The 18533-nt window shown below is 46.6% G+C and overlaps 1 protein-coding gene across 1 annotated transcript in view; it reads right to left on the bottom strand.

Annotated features, from left to right (window-relative positions):
- Positions 1-7940, bottom strand: part of PGR (progesterone receptor) — a 57143-nt gene extending 49203 nt beyond the window's left edge. Inside the window, exon 1 of the mRNA XM_083609668.1 lies at positions 4720-7940. Within this exon, the coding sequence (XP_083465794.1) occupies positions 4720-6284 (1565 nt within the window). The 5' untranslated portion in view covers positions 6285-7940. The remainder of the gene's footprint in view (positions 1-4719) is intronic.
- Between the last annotated feature and the right edge of the window lie 10593 nt (positions 7941-18533).

Raw genomic sequence — 18533 nt, 5'->3', positions numbered from 1 at the left:
TATGGAAGGTAAGATGAAGATGGGGGGGGAGCAGCACCCCTCACCTGTGCAGCCGATTAACATTGAAAACTGCACTGTTCCCCACATGTTGCTGACATGTGTACTATCCACTATTGGTGTGAGGAACCTTTGGTCTTTGAGATGTTGCTGAACTTATTTGTGCTGTTATCTTCCTCACTGGGTCATGCAAACCACAATTTTGAATAATGCTCTGTATAGCGTTAGGTAGGGGGTGCCAGGGATAAATTTGTGGAACCATGGGGATAGTTGCTGAAGAGATTTGGGGCCACCGTTATACAGATTTACAGTGGTACCTTGGGTTAAGAACTTAATTCATTCTGGAGGTCTGTTCTTAACCTGAAGCACCACTTTAGCTAATGGGGCCTCCTGCTGTCGCTGCGCCGCCACTGCACGATTTCTGTTCTCATCCTGAAGCAAAGTTCTTAACCCGAGGTACTATTTCTGGGTTAGCGGAGTCTGTAACCTGAAGTGCCTGTAACCCGAGGTACCACTGGATAGATGCTTATAGATTCTAAAAAATTTAAGTTTATAAACATATAGCACACTTGCATTTGTCTGTCCTGAATTTCCCTCTGCTGAGTTCCATTTAATGACCCCCACCCAGCATCGAAGAGGGAGGAAAAACTTCCCTGTACAGTGGTACCTCAGGTTAAGTTCCGGAGGTCCGTACTTAACCTGAAACTGTTCTTAACCTGAAGCACCACTTTAGCTAATGGGGCCTCCTGCTGCCGCCACACCGCCGGAGCACGATTTCTGTTCTTATCCTGAAGCAAAGTTCTTAACCCGAGGTACTATTTCTGGGTTAGCGGAGTCTGTAACCTGAAGCATATGTAACCTGAAGCGTATGTAACCTGAGGTACCACTGTATCCATTTTCTATGCACCGTGCATCGTTTCATAAACCAAAATGTTTCCTCCTTCGTTCTGTTACAGTAACGCAACACCAAACCAAAACTGCCTCAAAAATTAAGCGCTCCAGAACTTTGCACCTCTGCTGATTAAAAAAAACAAACACCTGCCCCCATGTGGAGTAAAACCTCAATACAACTTCAGCCTCACCAAGTTGTATTACCCGAAAGGCTGTTCCACTTTTAAAATGCTCTCAGTGAACAACATACAAAAGCACTCGTTCCACCAAGCAGTGCCAGAGCACATAAGGCAACAGGCACACACACAGGGTCTGTGTTCCTTTGGCAGTGCCAGATTTCCATATAAGCTAAACAAGCTATAGCTTAGGGTTCCCACTCTCTTGGGGGCCCCCAAAAAATTTAAAGGAGAAAAAACTGGGCGTACATTTCCAAAATATAAGATAAAAAAACCAATAAAATAAAACCTACATACAACAACAGTGTTTTGTGTTGTCCTATTAGGCCCATAAATTACCATATAGCATATATTCCACACACAAAACAGCGACAATTTGTTGTTGACAAAGGAGAGCTGGACATATAAAGGACCCCATTACCTTCAGTAGCTTAGGGCAAGCATAGGCAAACTCGGCCCTCCAGATGTTTTGGGACTACAACTCCCATCATCCCTGACCACTGGTCCTCTTAGCTAGGGATGATGGGAGTTGTAGTCCCAAAACATCTGGAGGGCCGAGTTTGCCTATGCCTGGCTTAGGGCCTCATCAAAGCTAAATCCAGCCCTGCCCTTTGGAGAATAGAAGACACAGCGGAGACTGCCGTGCTTTAAGAAATAGAGCTTGTTCACCAATTTACACCTTCCGTCTCCATGGAAGAAGTCCAGACCTTACAGCACGCACATTTTCAGAGGCACACGTACCCTGCAAGCTGCTTTCCTCAAAGATGGATCCCAGCCTCGCTCCCCCCCCCCTTCTTCCTCCTCCCAGGAATCTCTGCTTCAAAGCTCCATTTCCTGCCCCCTCAAACACACAGTTACCTTTGTGCCACCTGACTCCCCAGGCCAAAGGATGCGTCTATCAACACCTTTTTTAAAAAAAATAACGCTAACAGATTTGCTCTTCGCCCAGCCATCCAGGCTGGTTTGCATAAGCCAGCACAGGAATTCCCTGAATTTCCTCGTCTGGCACAATTCTATATTATCCATATCCCAAAATCCTAGCATTTATTCGTTCCTAGTGTTTAGGGGGACACCTCCTGCCTCCTCCCCCACCACCGTTCTATAAGCAATACATTCTATAGCCCAAGTCATCACCCAGTTTAACAGAAGCACCCTCAAGTGAGATGTTTGGGTCTCTCCAGCCAAAGATGCACGAAATGGTGTCTTCCAGGGAGGGCTGGCAAGAGCAACATCGCTGACCAAAAAACGACCACATCCTGTCCTCCACCCACCCACTCACCCACCCCCTGCTTCCTCATGGAATCGCCATGTTGCACCTCCTTCCTCTCATTGGTAATGAAATATTGCTGTTGTGAAGAAACCTCAAATTAATCAAGCCCTGAGAGATCACACCATTTACCAACTTCAATGGAACCTCATCTGAGCTGACCGCAAGCAGGCTGGGGGTTGAGTATTGCACAATCTACTTTTGCATGCAACTTTCCAGTGCGCTTTGATGCTGCCTTCCTTTATAGCCTAGTTTCAAATCATAGAACCTTTTAAGAATATATTCTCCACCAACAAGAAGCAGAAGGGAAGCGGCTTCCTCAGTACAACTATCTGCTGGCATATACCTAATGTCCGTGCATTTAATATCCATTGGTAGTAGGATTCTCTATGTGTCACTTTTCCAGCTGGATTCAAGAACTTTGCTAGTGTAATAACTTTTCAACATTCTTAGCTTCGTGGTTTCTGGTAGTGTCTGATACACAGATTTCTAGCATTTATTGCATGTTAAGGACGAATATTGTATTTTTCCTTGTCGGCCGGGAAATGTGCATTTTTGAATTTGAGGTTTTGTGGGAGTGCCAGCTAGCAGACTTTTGAAGTGCTCTATCAGGTATTCTTCAGCTGCCCCTCCTCTACGTGTTAATGTTAAATTTCTAACAAAGGCATAGCAGTCAGCTGCACCTGTTTGAATGGTGAGATTTATCGGCTACAATGCTCCGTTATCAGACAAAGCAGTTTTAAGATAAGTTTTGTGGGGTTTAAATGATGCATGGTTTGTCAATCTTTGCGAACTCTGAAAAGCGTTCCGGCAATGAACCGCTGTTTATTTACAAGCAGTAACTGAAATTCTGAAAACCGTCGTTTTGAGGGGAAGCGACATTTGTTATAATTTGAAGAATTATTTGGGGGAAACAGTGAGAATGCGTTTTCAAGAAATAACAGGTCGTACGCCACTCCATAATGCTTACATTTTGCTCACATTGTAGAAACTCTGTCCATAAGTAGAAAAACTTAGTCTGAACGGAATGTAGATGTTTTTTGTTTGTGCAGTTTTAATTTGCTACTGGTTTCCCTCCCTTGCAACAAGCAGATCATGTAGGTTTTGCTGAGGGACAGCGATTGGCCCATGAGACTAACTGAATACTCTAAGCGACTCAAACAAGCTTCTGATAGGGAGCAAAACACATTTCAATTTGCTTTTTGCTTTTTTTTTTAAAAAAAAGGAAATGTCAAAGAGAAGCAGCAAAAGTATTATTTCAAAGAGGACTAATGCATAGCAGTTAAGTGGCACTCTGGAAAGTGAAACCATTGTGCAGGGCAATAAGAGGCTGTAATTATTAGTGCCCTGTATTTCAAATATGTGTTTAAATCAGTACAATCATAGACTTGTTTACTCAGCTATCGCGTATCAGTGGGGAATAATTGCCAGTGATTTTAATGCAGCTAAAGCAGTGCAATTAGCTATAATGAAAATCAGCGCAACGGAATATGATGATTCGCACTCTGTCCTACCAGGCCCTCCCCCTGTTCTGCTCCACTGAAGGAGCCGATCACAGGACTGTGTGTAAGTTGTAGAGCTGCAAGCTTTAAATGGTTGATTAATCAGTTTATGAACCCTGATTGCTCCAGTTAAAAGGGAGAGGAAAGACCCTTGCTTGAGGCTTTGGAAAGCCAGTGCCAGCCAGCTAGCTTCGGTAAGCAGTACTCATAAACAACACCCCATGCCCGCCCTTCTGTCTCAGGTGGGGCTGCTTAAATCACGAAGTCAATTAGTTCAATGCATTTTTAAAATTATTTCGACAGTGCAGATATTTCACAGAGCAGAAAAGCAAAATATTGAATAGAGTTTTTCGGAAGGGTTTATTTACAAAACCTATCAGTTTTCTGAAACTTCTTTCTAGATCTGCAGAAGGCACCCATGTTGCAGCTTTCCGAACAGATGGTTTTACAATCGACTTCTTAGTGGAAAGATGAGAGATCGGACTCAGTACTCAGATGATAAGGGAGTCAGAGTTTTTTCTCTCTTTCTTTTTATAAAGAATACCGTTATTTATTTGCACGATTTACATGCTGTTTAAACCCAACCGTCTCTAAACCGCGCACAAAGAGTGCAGCACAAGGAAAACAAAGTAAGTCGAAACTATAATATCACCTATGTTTGCAACAGCCCCCTCAATTCCTATTTTTAGAAAGCTACCACGGGGCGGAACTTTGATCAAGCCCCCACAGCCACCTTTTTGGCCATAATTGGAACACTGACTCACCTCAAAAATTATCTCACTGGCCCTAATAATTTTGCCAAGCTCCACCTAAACGTCACTTTTTATAACAAAAACAAAAACTCCCCCCCGCGCGCGCCCCAAATAGAGACTGGAACGACTCCTACCTTAGATAACTCAGATAGGGCGTGAAGAACTGAGGCAAGCCGTCTCTGAGGCCGGCGAACTGCTGCGGAGCGTGCAGGGCAAGCGGCTGGTAGAGGACCGGAGGCTGCGCGCCCGACGTGGAGGGCAAACTGAGGCTGTCCCTCTGCGCCCCGCAGCTGGTGGAGGCTTTGCAAGGCGCTGGTCCGTATGGGCCACCGGGGGCGGCGTCTGCAGCAGCAGCTGCAGCCTCTGCTTTGTAGAGAAAGGACTCGAACGAGGAACAGGGCGCCTCGGGAATGCCGCCCGTGCTATTCTTGGGCATAGGAGGAAGCGGACTTGGAACCACGCTCGGAGGCGCGTAGTCTGAGCAAGGCATCGCTGGCGCTGCTGCTCCTGCTCCTGCTGCTGCTCCTGCTGCTGCTGCTGCTCCTGCTGCTGCTGCTGCCGTCGGCGGCGGCTGCAAACTTTTGGCAGCCGAGTAAGAGGCGCTGCCGCTGCCGCGGCCGCGGCCGCCGCCGCTGTTGTTCTTAGCCGCCGCAACCACCAGGCTTTCTTCCTTGATCCTGAGGTTGCGCTGAAAATCCCCGACGGAGCCGAACGCGTAAGGCGGCTGCGGCGGCTGCCCGTCTCTGGCCGAGTAAATGTGGTTTGTAAAATCCTGGAGGGTGCAAACGGACGGCGAGAGCGGGGTGCTCGCCTGTACGCCGAAGGGGAGCATTTCCTCGTACTCGTCCACGTCCAGCAGCTGCCGGGTCCTGGCGGCTACGTACGCCTGGTTGAGAGGGAGGATGGGCAGGTTGAACAGGTCGTGGGTGCTGGGCTGGTCAGCTGCCGCGCCCCCCGGGTGCCCCTCGGAAGAAGCCTGGTTGCCGCCGCTGGAGGAGGCGGCGGCGGCGGCGGCGCCGTCCGATTCCTGCTCCGTCGAGCTCCGCTTTGCGAAGCCCTGCTCCCTGGAAAACGCCGGGGCGGCGGATCCTGGCGCCTTGCCCTTCGGACTTTTGAAAGGAGGCCCGTCCGCATCTTTGAATGTCTTCCAGTGGGAAGAGGCGACAACCGGAGAAGGTGACGTCGGCGCCTGAGGCAGCGAAGAGGCATTTGCTGGCGCGTCCTCGCCTTGCCCGTCGGGGCAGCGGCTCATCTGCGCGCCGGAGAACTCGGGGATGTCCGAGCCAAAGAAAGGCCACGTCGAGGGGCTCTCCGTGTTGCCTTGGCTGGAGGAGGGCGCCAGGAAAGTGTCCAGGACCCGGTCCAAGACGTCTTTGTCCACTGGGGATCCGCAGCCGTCCCGGAGCGAGGAGGAATCGCCGCCTTTCCTCTCTTCCGCCTCCTCATTCGGGGGGCACGACTGCTGCTCGTGGTCGTCTTCGTCCTCTTCTTCCCTCTCCTCCTCGTCCTCTTCTTCTTCCTCCTCGTCGCTGCTTCTGGGATACAGCAGCCCGTCCAGAGACAGGTCTATGGCTTCCACCGTCTCCCGTCGGGCAAAGGGGCCGCGATCGGAGAGGAGGGGCGCCTGAAGAAGGTCCGCTCGATCCCGGATCGCGGTGGCGGAAGCAGACAGCTCCCTGGCATCCGCCTTCGTTTTCATTTCGCTTATGAGTAACCCTGAAGTTCGACGGGGCGGGCAAACGGATCCGAAAGTAGCGGCGGCGGTGGTGGTGCGGCTCGGCGGCTAACCAGTGAGGGCACCGGCCTCTCCGAGGCTCCCTTTGCACATCTTGATTCCCCTTCGGACGGTATTTGGATTCTCCTCTGTCAAATTCGCCCGGCGTGGCTCAGCGCCAGCTGCTGCACTTCTCCTGTGGGAGAGGAGGCAACGTAACTCCAGCTCTGTTTCCTCCCAGGAAGAGAAGAGGGCTTGGAGGAGAATCCGCGCGGAGGCGAGGGCGCAGAAGTTTCCCAACGCTGCTTTGCATCCAGCCTCCGCTCCGCTTTTGCAAGCGGATCTCTGTGCTGAGGTCCCTCGAACTCTCTGCACACAGACACACACGCCCCCAAACCACACCCCCTTTGTAGCTGTATTTTCGAAGGCAGAACCCAGATGGCAGCAGGTGCTGCAACAAGTGGGGGGGGGGGAGCGCACGAGGCGCCGTGCAGAGCTCGGGACAGTCTGCTGCAGCCGCGTCGTGAATAAAATAAAATAAAAATCCCTACCCTCCGGGCAGGGCGCAACTAGGGCTCCACGCGTCGGTCCCCTGCGCGCCTGGGGTTGGGAGACGAGGGAATTTCTCCTTTCCCCTCCCCTCCGGTGCGGACGTTCCCTCTGACCTCGGGGTGCAGATGCGTAATTGCGCGCGCGCGCTCTCCCTCGCTTGCCTGCACCGGTCCGCCGAGCAACAGGCAGCCAAAGGGGTCAGCCCAAACCCGGCGACCTGCGTTGGGAATGAGGGTCAGCAAACTGCTGGAACTCCTTCCACCCACCCCGGTCCTGCCAGCCTGCCTGCCTGCAGATGAACCCGAGGTCCGCGCTGCCTCCTGGTGGCCAAGCCCTGGTTCTGGGCTTTGGACGCGCTGGCTGCCAGCGAAGGTGCACGGATCCCGCAGACTCTGGGTCTTGCTTCCTTCTAGCTCCTCCTTCTCCTCCTGGTGATCTCCGCACATGCACACAGTCGTTAGCTGTTTCCCCTACCCACTCCCCCTCCCCCCAAATCTCTTTTCTGCATCTCCAGGATATGGGGGTTCTTCTTAGAAACCCACTGTGGCAGCCACTCCAGTATCAGAGCGGTGCAAGGTTCCAGAGGGTTTCAGGCACTTTGCCCAGCGTTTGGTTTCCTTGGAAAGAAGCAAGGGGGGGGGGATTTTTTTGCCCTGCTGTGCATAGAGAACCCTTTTTTGTAAAGTTGTGGGATCAAAGTTCATTACACTAATGCACTATTAAGAAATGCAGAAATATAAAAGGATTAAGCAGGCAAGGTCCTCTGTTGCAATTTGCAAGATCTCATCTGGGAGAGTATGAAGGCAGAAATGGATTGTGTGCCAGCCTTGCAAGTATATGGCATGAGTTAATGCAATAGTGAATAATTATTAGGAAACTGGTTAGTAATACATACTGGCGGAGGAAGGGAGTGCGGTGGGTGCCCTTCCCCGGATGCACAACATGTGCACCTCTCCAGGTGTCAGAGCAGCTGGCTCCACCTCTGGTGACAGATCATGAGAATTTTGATTTCTCAGATCTTTATGTGTGTCTTATTATATCCTGCACATGCACAAAACAAAAACAATTTTTTTAAAAAAAAAGAACTTACGTGACAGTAAATAAACTAGTTTTCTGCAGCATGAAATTTGTCTATCTGTAGGTGGAGTCATACTTTTCTGTTAGAAACAGAACCTGTCAAATTTATAAGATTGAAGTTGTTCCACTAGGGCAAGGAACTTCCTCTCCCTGATCTCCCCCTCTGCAAATCTGCGGTGGATTGTTGGGGTGATTTAAGGGGCTGTGTGCTGTCGAAAGTGGCACCTCTGTGTCATGTTTTCCCTTTGCCTTTTTATAATGTGCAGTGAAAACTTTCCTTATGTCTTATGCCATCATGTTGTGCACTTCCTCCAATTCCACCAGCGACAGAAAAAAGAGGAAAGAGACTGGAGAACATACATTGTATACTTCAGTATACCGTCTTGCAAGGAAGCCCTTGATGCGAAACGGCCATCTGCAATCCAGACATTAGTCCTACATGTGGACAGGTGTATTATAAGCCCTGAGACATTGCTGGGCTTGGGCTTGGATTGGCAGTCTGTGGTCAATGAGGAGAGGGAGGAGAAGGATCAAATGGGGGCTGAGAACAGGGAACAGAGGCTGGAAGGGGTAGGAGTCTAGATGGGGAGGCAGGAATTATCCTGGGGAGAGGATAATACCCAGTGGAGTCTGGGGAGGGTATCAACCAACCTTTGTAAACAGCGGAAGTGGACTCAGAAGGGCCCAGGAAGTGCTTCTTCCACCAGGAACACACTCAACATATTCCATGGACACCTGCATCCTTGACATTCCCACAAGGCAGAGGGAGTAAGCTTGCCCTCCGCATTAAAAGCTTGGTGTGTCAGCGTGTTGGGAGAACTTCATTGTTTCCATGCAGTTCTGAATGCCCTGCTCTAATCTTGGACTTCTTAAACCCAGATTCCTGCTTCTAGCTTAGCCAGTCACACTGTTCCTGTTGCCTATGTTAATTCACACTGTAATGGAGAATGCTTCGCTTACCTAAGTTAAACTTTTTAAAGCCTACAATTCATTCTTATCATGAAGTTGCACATCTACATGATGGACTCAACAACTAGGTGATTCAACCAACTTAGCATGTGTGCAATTCTCTGCAGTACGATCTGGAGTGTGAGTGTCACTGGGCATTTCCTGAATGTTGCCATTTTCCAGGGGCAATTAGTGGATTTTCTACTAAAGGTAAAGACCCTGACCATTAGGTCCAGTCATGACCGACTCTGGGGTTGCGGCGCTCATCTTGCTTTATTGGCTGAGGGAGCCGGCGTTTGTCCGCAGACAGCTTCCGGAACATGTGGCCAGCATGACTAAGCCGCTACTGGCAAAACCAGAGCAGAGTACGGAAACACCATTTACCTTCCCGCTGGAGCGGTACCTAATTATCTACTTGTACTTTGTACTACTTGTACTTTGACGTGCTTTCAAACTGCTAGGTTGGCAGGAGCAGGGACCAAGCAACGGGAGCTCACCCTGTTGCAGGGATTCGAACCACCGACCTTCTGATTGGCAAGTCCTAGGCTCTGTGGTTTAACCCACAGCGCCACCCACATCACTGGATTTTCTACTCTTGCACAACAAACCCACTTGCCCCAAAATGGACCTTTTTGCAAGGAAAGCAGCGGAAAAATGCAGCAGGAATTGTGGGGTAACAATTGATGGATATGTCATATAACCAGCCATAAACATATAAAAAGGAAAGCTCAATAAACAGCTGGTGTCATATAAACTCCCCGCGAATTTTGTACAAATAGATCTGGATGAATGCTCAAAAAACAGATTGTCTGGAAGCAACCACAGATTCTCCCTCCTACCTTTTAATAGTCGCTTTCATAGGGCTCTAGCCTGCCTCAGGCAAAGTTTATCGCTCTGTCTCCTGTAAATCATGTCCCAGATTTTTTAAGGGATACGTTGTGTGTTTGTATGGTATTCAACCAATTCAGTGGTTCAATGGAATATGCCTAGCCTGAACCACAGACTTGGAGAGGAGGCCACCAGACACTGAAGCACAATTCATTGAATGCCAGCTTCTGATACTTGTTTTCTCTGTCCAAAGACTTCTCCCATTTAGTTCCAGCAAAGGGGAGGTGGTCTGCTAGATCTGTGTTTCTCAACCAGGGGCCATATGGCTCTCTGGGGGGACCCCAGGATATTCCAAGGGGGCCACAGGTGGACATTACGTAAACGGGGGACATGAAGCTAGGGGGCCACAGAGGGAAGTGAGAAGAAAAGAAATCATTTTTAAAAAGAATCCTGATTGGCTGGCTATCTGCTTAGCCAATCACAAGCAGGTAAGGGGGCAGCCCACCAGGTGGCAGCCAACCAGGGGGCGGCCGAGCCCTTCTTTTTGCCACATGCATTTTCTTGGCGCAGTCCTTGTTTGTTTCCAGGGGAAAAGGCTCCCGTTTTGACCACTGCTTGTAGTTGCCACCAGTGCTGGGCCAGGTGGCAGCCTAGGCCTAACTCCGCAAGGCATGGGGTGCAATCCATCCCAGTGCCTAGCAGATCGGGGCCTTTGGATGTTGCCAACGGACACAGGGCTCATCAGCAGCGCTGGCCTAGCTCTGCAAGGCATGGGGCGAAATCCACTCCCAGGTAAAGGTGTGTGGGGCTATAGTGTTTTATCTAGGCAGCCAGGGCTCCTCCAGATTACAAGATCTTTTTGCACCAGGTCAGTGAGGACCACTTGATTTTTAAAATTCTACTATATCTATATAATTCCCTTGTGCCTTTTGCAGACCCCCCCAAGTATCCCTATTTTCCAGGGACAGTCCTGGATTTACAGAAGTCATCCCAGTTTCTGATTTGATCCCAGAATGTCCTGCTTTTCCTTAGGACGTCGTTATTTTCACCAGAGAAATGTTGAAGGGTATGGAGTTATTCGACCCCTGAGCCATCTGAAGGCAGCCCTGTGTAGGGAAGTTTCTTTAATGCTTAATTATGTTTTTATATATGTTGGAAGCCACCCAAAGTGGTTGGGGAAACCCAGTCATATGGGCGGGGTATAAATAGTAAAATTATTATGTGATAGGATGTCCCTATTTTCATCAGAGAAATGTTGGAGGTATGCTTTTGGACTGTTATCAGGACGTTCCCCCCTGTGTCAAACAAATGTTGTTTACTTTTTATAATACATGGAAGATGGATCTCGCTTGGGAGGTTCTGGACTCTCATTCCTTGGAGGTTTCTAAGCAGAGATTGGATGGCCATCTATCATGGATGCTTTAGCTGAGTTTCCTGCTTTGCAGGGAGTTGCACTAGAAAGATGGCCATTGGAGTTCATTCCAGCTCTATGATTCTATGTTATTCTGTTCAGCAACATTTCATTATGTTCCTGCCATTTTATGTAATTGTAAATAGCTACCTTTCCACCGGTAGGATGGGCTGGGGGGGCCACAGGAAGGAAACAAGGTCAGAAAGGGGCAACAGTTTGGAAAAGGTTGGGAAATACTGTGGTAGATCATTAGGCTGTTTTGGTTCTCTCATTTCCCCTCATAATGTTTTTTTGCAAGCCTTGGGGTTCTCCCAAGTCTACCGATACCTCCCTCTTGTGTGTGGATGACAAAGCTTTGGCTGCATAAGCACCCACACAGAGAAATCAGGTTCTCTATTAGTATATAGAAGATATTTATCTCTCTCCTTTCTACTCCTTCCAAGGTGGCTATTAAGCACCCAGGGTACATCATATTGTTCAATCTAGCCAATGGCCGCGCTCCTTTAACAAAGGACATCGGGTCTTGTTTCACGCGGCATCACAACAACGTGAGACAACGGAACACAAAACGAGGACTGTGTTCTCTGTAGCTTCTTCTCCACAGACAAGACTATTTTAAGCTGAAAGGTACATTTCAGTATTTCCTTTCTAAGCAAGCTGAAGACATTTTCCCAGCTCTGAGCAGCATAAGAGCTTTTCTCAAATCGGCCCTGGAAAGATCAGCTAATAATGTTCTAGGACGAGATGAAACTTTCATTAAATACCTGGCTGATTCTTCACTAGTAGATCTTGTGGCTAGAGCATAGATTGAATGAAGATGCTGGCTGGTTTTTCACACACACACACACACACACACACACGGGGGGGGACTTTTATTTATTTTAAATCTAGCATGGGGAACTGCTGGCCCTCCAGATGTTGTTGACTTCCAACTCCCATCATCCCTGATCCACATTTCTGAGGGCTGTGGCTGATGGAAGCTTCCACATCCCTGTTCTAGGCAAACAACTTATAGGAAAACCATATATTTGACAACTGGAACTACTTTCTGGGCCAAAGTGGGCATTGTAAGAACATTTGACTGTTTTTCTTGGGAGGGGGGTGGATCTCCAGAAGTCTGTCCTGAGCTGCATGTGGCTTTCAGTTGAAAATTAAAATAAATGTATGTACAGTGGTACCTCGGGTTAAGTACTTAATTTGTTCCGGAGGTCTGTTCTTAACCTGAAACTGTTCTTAACCTGAAGCACCACTTTAGCTAATGGGGCCTCCTGCTGCCGCCGCGCTGCCAGAGCCCAATTTCTGTTCTTATCCTGAAGCAAAGTTCTTAACCTGAAGCACTATTTCTGGGTTAGCGGAGTCTGTAACCTGAAGCGTATGCAACCGGAGGTACCACTGTATTGGAAGAAGGGCTTTTTTCAGCCGGAACTCACCAGAACTCAGTTCCGGCACCTCTCAGGTATGCGCCATTGCCATTATAAAATAACAGTTCATTGTGAGCTCCAGCACCTATTTTTCTAGAAAAATAGCATGGATTGTAAGTGTTCTTCTGAACACCAGTTGAATGTGTCCACCCTCCAGAAATGTCTAAGATACTTTTAAGGACTTCATTCTCCAAGTAAGATGGATCATAAAACTCTCATATTTCAGAAATAAGACCTGCTTGTAAACTTCAGATTTTGCTAGGATTCAGAGTGTTTCCAAACACAATAGATGGATGATGTTCCATCTGCAGCTAGCCATATCACATTCAAATGTGTGTGTTTTTCAGCCATCCAGGCAAAAAAGCAGATTCCCCAAGTTTCAATGTGTTCAGATTTGCTTGTGGGACATTTCACTGTGTAGGCTGCGTTGAGAAAAACAAGTAATTCATCAACTGCGAGTGACTATGCAATGATTTGCAGCTGGCTCCTGCCAGACTGAATCTTGCAAACTCCCCACACAGCAGTCTTCTTAATAGTATTTATATATATATATAAAGTAAAGGTTAAAATCTCAACCTGGAGATTCTAGGTCAGACCTAGAGGTCTGGCAACCCTAGCCCAATTCCCTACTGTTCTTCCGTCACACCCACCTTGGGTGTTCTTGCCTGGAGGTTCTTGGTCTCTTATAATGCCTCTTCCTTCTGTGAATAGAGGACAGAGAGAGAAAGTGTGAGTAGGAACAATTGCACAGAGGTAAAATTTACATTCTCTGCTCCACCTACTTTTGCAACTGGCCCTGTTCACCAACAGCATGTGGGTTCCAGAACATTGTGGGGGGAAACAAATCAGCCTGAAAAAGATTCCCTATTCTTGGTCTAAAAACATCACCATCATTTTAAACTGTATAGTTTATGACATACCTCTATTTCAGCCTTTAAAGGTAAAGGGTAAAGGTCCAGTCATGATGGACTCTGGGGTTGCGGCACTCATCTCGCTTTATTGGCCAAGGGAGCCGGCATGGAGCTTCCGGGTCATGTGGCCAGCATGACTAAGCCGCTTCTGGCGAACCAGAGCAGCGCACGGAAACGCCGTTTACCTTCCCGCCGGAGCAGTAGCTATTTATCTACTTGCACTTTGACATGCTTTCGAACTGCTAGGTTGGCAGGAGCTGGGACCAAGCAATGGGAGCTCATCCCGTCGCGGGGATTCGGACCGCTGACCTTCTGATCGGCAAGCCCTAGGCTCTGTGGTTTAACCCACAGCACCACCCTCGTCCCTTTTTCAGCCTTTACATTTTTACATTTAAACTTTTTTTGATGGAAACAAACCCTGCAAAGTGAAACCCAAGTGAAATAAAGTCAAAAGACCACTTTTAATTGTATTTTATTTACACTTTATTAAATCTGCAACGCGGATTCTGGAAATGATTTGGGGATCTGGGTAATATTTCAAAGCAGCATCTTATCAAAAACAGGGAGGTGAATGTGACACGTTGAAGGACTGAGCAAGACCCATAAATCTCCCAGATGATGAACAGAACACTGAATGATTTATAAATAGTGCCCTGGAGTAGTTTTGAAAATCATTGAAAGGAAGAAAAAAAAGGAAGCAGAAAAATACTATTTACACGGGTTCAGCGGCTATGGCCCCTTTCAGACAAAGATGACTTTGCCACTACTCCATGCTCTGGTAATTTACAGACTGGATTATTCCAACACACTCTATGTGGGGCTGCCCTTGAAGACAACTCTGAAACTTCAATTTGTCCAAAATGCAGCAGCCAAAATGTTGGCGGGGCTTTCACTTTGAGAATGAGTTTGTTACTGATAAACAGGATGCTAGCGATGCTTTTAAAATGTGTGTGCATTGGTTCTAGAATTTCTATTCATCACCTTCCAACTTCCTGCCCTCTGAGGTTGAAGCTCAAATCAGAGGCACAGATGCATATTGGACATAGCTGTCAACTTTCCCTTTTTCCTGTGAGGAATCCTATTCGGAATAAGGGAATTTCCCTTTAAAAAAGGGAACAGTTGACAGCTATGAGGTTGGCTGCAGACGAGGGCACAGACTTCTATGTCACTAAGGAAGGGTGAATCCATCAGTTTTGGTTTCTGTCAACTTCTCAGAGTTCCATTCTTTCTTTCTTTTTTAATTTTTATTAAATTTTAGTAATACAGAAAAATAAAAATAAATGCACCTTTGTATGCAAAGACATTAAAAAATAAGGCTGCTATTTACATCCACATAAATCCTTCCCACCCCCTAACTTCCCACCACCACTCCCTTTGGCCCCCCCCCTCCACAACATCTCAACTTCCTTATCTTACGGATTCAATACTATCACTGCAGTTTTTAAATTTTAAATTTTGATCTCATTATGACATTCCTAATTAATATTTTTTTACTTTACTCCTTTAATCTAAGCATTCCTTTAATCTAAGCATATCTTGAACCGTGTTTGTCCATGTATTCTTCAAAACATTGCCATTCTAGTCTGAGTTTTTGGTTTGTCTTCTAATATATGCAGTTAGCTTTGCCATTTCTATAAATTGACTTAATTTGTATGGTCAGTCTTCTTTTGTGGGTATTACTTCGCTCTTCCATTTGCTGACATATACTATCCTGGTGGCTGTAGCATATAAGAAAATTCCTTTCTTTTTTGTGGTATGTCTTTTCCCAATAAACCTAATAAATATGCCTCTGGTTTCTTTTGTTAAAATGTTTTTAACATTTTTTTGAGTTCTTCATGAATCATACCCCAGTAGGTCTTGGTTTTTTCGCAGCTCCACCAGATATGGAGCAATTTTCCTTCCATTTTTCCACATTTCCAGCATAAATTAGACTTCTGTTTATAAAGTTTGGCAAGCTTTGATGGTGTTAGGTACCACCTGAAAAATATTTTCTTGAAATTCTCAGAGTTCCATTCTTAAGTTCAGCTCTCTACATTTCTACAACAATCCCCACTAAAACTGGTCAGCATTTTATTGCAATTTCCCCCTAATACAGTGGTACCTTGGTATTCGAATGGCTTGGCTCCCAAACAAATCGGCTCCCGAATGCTGCAAACCTGGAAGTAAGTGTTCCGGTTTGCAAACATTTTTCGGAAGCTTCCATGGCTTCCAATTGTGTCCAAGAAGCTCCTGCAGCCAATTGGAAGCCACGCCTTGGTTTTTGAAACATTTTGGGAGTTGAATGGACTCCCAGAATGGATTAAGTTTGAGAACCAAGGTATAGAGATTTGTGTGTGTACGCAAAGCAGTTTCTCCACATTTTTTTTGTATGTTATTTTCATTAATATGCATAGTTATGCCCATTTAATTATATGCATAGTTATGCCCATTTAATTCTAGAGTATGCATTTTCAGCTGGAAATTCAGAGAATTTGCAAAATTTGCAAACTGCAAAATTCAGAGAAGGGCAAATTGTGAAGGGTGTCTGTGTTTCAGTTTGCATAGCATTTCGCAAAGTGCAGATGAGGTCAGTTTTACATTAAATATGAGCTGCCTCAAATTTACCTCCTATTCCTGGGCACCATACAGCTCAAAACTTGCCATCAGGATCAGTAAGCATCTCTTGATGGAGCAATAGGGGTCTTCTGAATCTAAAAGAGCACCCATATTTTCACCAGTGAAATGTTGGCAGGTACAATGGCTTTTCAAAACACAACATTAGCACTTACGAGAAGGAATTGTGCAGCCCAGTCCTATTTGCTCATTCATTAAAGATGTCTCCACCAAACGGTGCTCAAGCAGCTAACTCATGCAACACAATAAAAGCAGTGGTAAAATGAACAACAGCCTTGCGAGGTAGGTTAGCCTAAGAGTTGCTGACGGGCCCAAGATTGTGAAGTGGTTGATAAATCTGTAAAAAGAATAATAATAGCACCAGTCTTTCTACTACACTTAATTTAATGTTGGACAGCTTGAAAACTCCCTCCAGAACTCTTGATGGAACCACTGGCACTACGTGGATCTTTAGAATCCTTTTGCCTGGGTTTCTCAGTTTGAAAAATGGAATTTTTAATTAATTATTATTATTATTAATTTATATGCCACCCATCTGACCGGGTTGCCCCAGGCACTTTGGTGGCTTCCAGCAAATTTAAACATCAAACACGGTAAAACAGTAAAAACTTCCCTAGGCATAATAATGAGAGCACCTTTATGGTTTTTTTAATGCATTTAGATAAATAACACCACTGCTAAGTGTTGGTTTTATTATCTCCTCAGTAACTGCCAGCCAAAAACAAAGCAACACTTACGCATCAAACCCTCCAGAGTTTTCAATTACGGTTGCAAAATGGTCATTACCCAAGAGGCATTGCGATTACGAAACTGAAGTGTTGGCTTCCTAGCAAAAAAACCTCTGCAACATTGACCAGATTTAAAACAACAACAACAACAAAACACAGTCTGGCCTTTTCTTTACGCTTTGGGACTTTTTTGTTATGTTTTTTTTCATTTTTGCTTCCCGCCCTCCCCCCCCCCAAAGTGAAAATAAAAGTGACCTGTCTGATCTGTGCCAAGATGTGGGAAGAGAGATTTGATTATAGATGCCATGCTCCATTAGCAAAACTGAATAGCTTATTGTGCAGGTCTCACCCATCCTGCTTGGCCAAAGCAGCTCCGTTGGCTCATGCTGGGAGAGATGTGTTCTGAAGAAAGAAAGAAAGAAAGAAAGAAAGAAAGAAAGAAAGAAAGAAAGAAAGAAAGAAAGAAAGAGAAAAACCTGTGGGCTGATCAGTGAGCATAAGAAGAACCTGCTGGAGTAAGCGAATGACCCATCTAGTCCAGCATTCTCTTCTCACAGTGGCCAGTGTGGTGTAGTGGTTAAGGGCGGTAGACTCGTAATCTGGTGAACCGGGTTCGATTCCCTGCTTCTCCACATGCAGCTGCTGGGTGACCTTGGGCTAGTCACACTTCTCTGAAGTCTCTCAGCCCCACTCACCTCACAGAGTGTTTGTTGTGGGGGAGGAAGGGAAAGGAGATTGTTAGCCGCTTTGAGACTCCTTAGGGTAGTGATAAAGCGGGATATCAAATCCAAACTCTTCAATCAGATGCTTGTGGGAAACCCAGGACCCAGCAGGACAAGAGCACTCTCCCTTCTTTTGCAGCTTCCAGCAACTGGTATTCAGATACATTGCTGCCTCCCACTGTGAAGGCAGAGCACAGTCGTGATGGCTATGAATTTGCCAAACCCTTTTTCAAAGTCATCTAGGTGATAGATGTCAGAGAAGAGTTAGAGTTAGAAGTTTCCAGTTTCCCAGAGGGAGAATGCTTTCCCCAAGGGGGGGAGGAGAGCAGTGAATCTAACAGAAGAGAGCAACAGGAACAACAGGGAGGGACAGGATGTTCACAGGAAAGGCAAGGGTTAAGTTCTAGCTCAGATTCGGAGGAGGGGAGATACAAGCCAGCTCTAGCCAGGAGGTTAGAAAAAAGAGCGGGAAAGCGAAGGGAAGGGCGCCTTCGCCATTTTGAGGGTGGCTGGTCATGGAGAAGCAGAGCTCAGAAGGTCTCTGAAATAAGTGACTCTGAGGAAGAATAGTTAAAGATAAGGGTCGTTTAAAAGTTTGTTTGTTAATACACAATAAAAAGTTATAAAAGAACAAAAAGCATTTGTGTGGTGATCTGATCTGAAGAGGACAACGACCAGTCCTGACCATAGTCCCATCACTATCTCCTGTGGAACCACTATCACTATCTCCACTATCTCCTGTGGGGCCAAGTTCCATCGTTCAGCTAAGCCTTGTCCCAAATCTTCCAACGTTCTGCTTCAGTTGGATGTCCACCAATTCTAGTGTTGTGGCACACCCTCCACATCCTGCAGGGGGAAATTGGGATGTGTGTCTTTTGGGGCTGTGCTCTCGGAGGAACTAGTTGACTCGCCAAAGAGCACGGCCTCCAGGAAAAACAGGCGTCTTTGGGGGCTGCACTCTCATGGGAGCCAAAATGGGACAGGATAGCTGCTGTAATTCTGGGGTGTCCAGTTGACTGGTAT

The sequence above is a fragment of the Podarcis filfolensis genome, assembly GCF_964270895.1.
Source record: "Podarcis filfolensis genome assembly, chromosome: 4".
Taxonomy (NCBI): domain Eukaryota; kingdom Metazoa; phylum Chordata; class Lepidosauria; order Squamata; family Lacertidae; genus Podarcis; species Podarcis filfolensis.
This window is presented reverse-complemented; position numbering and strand designations above follow the sequence as displayed.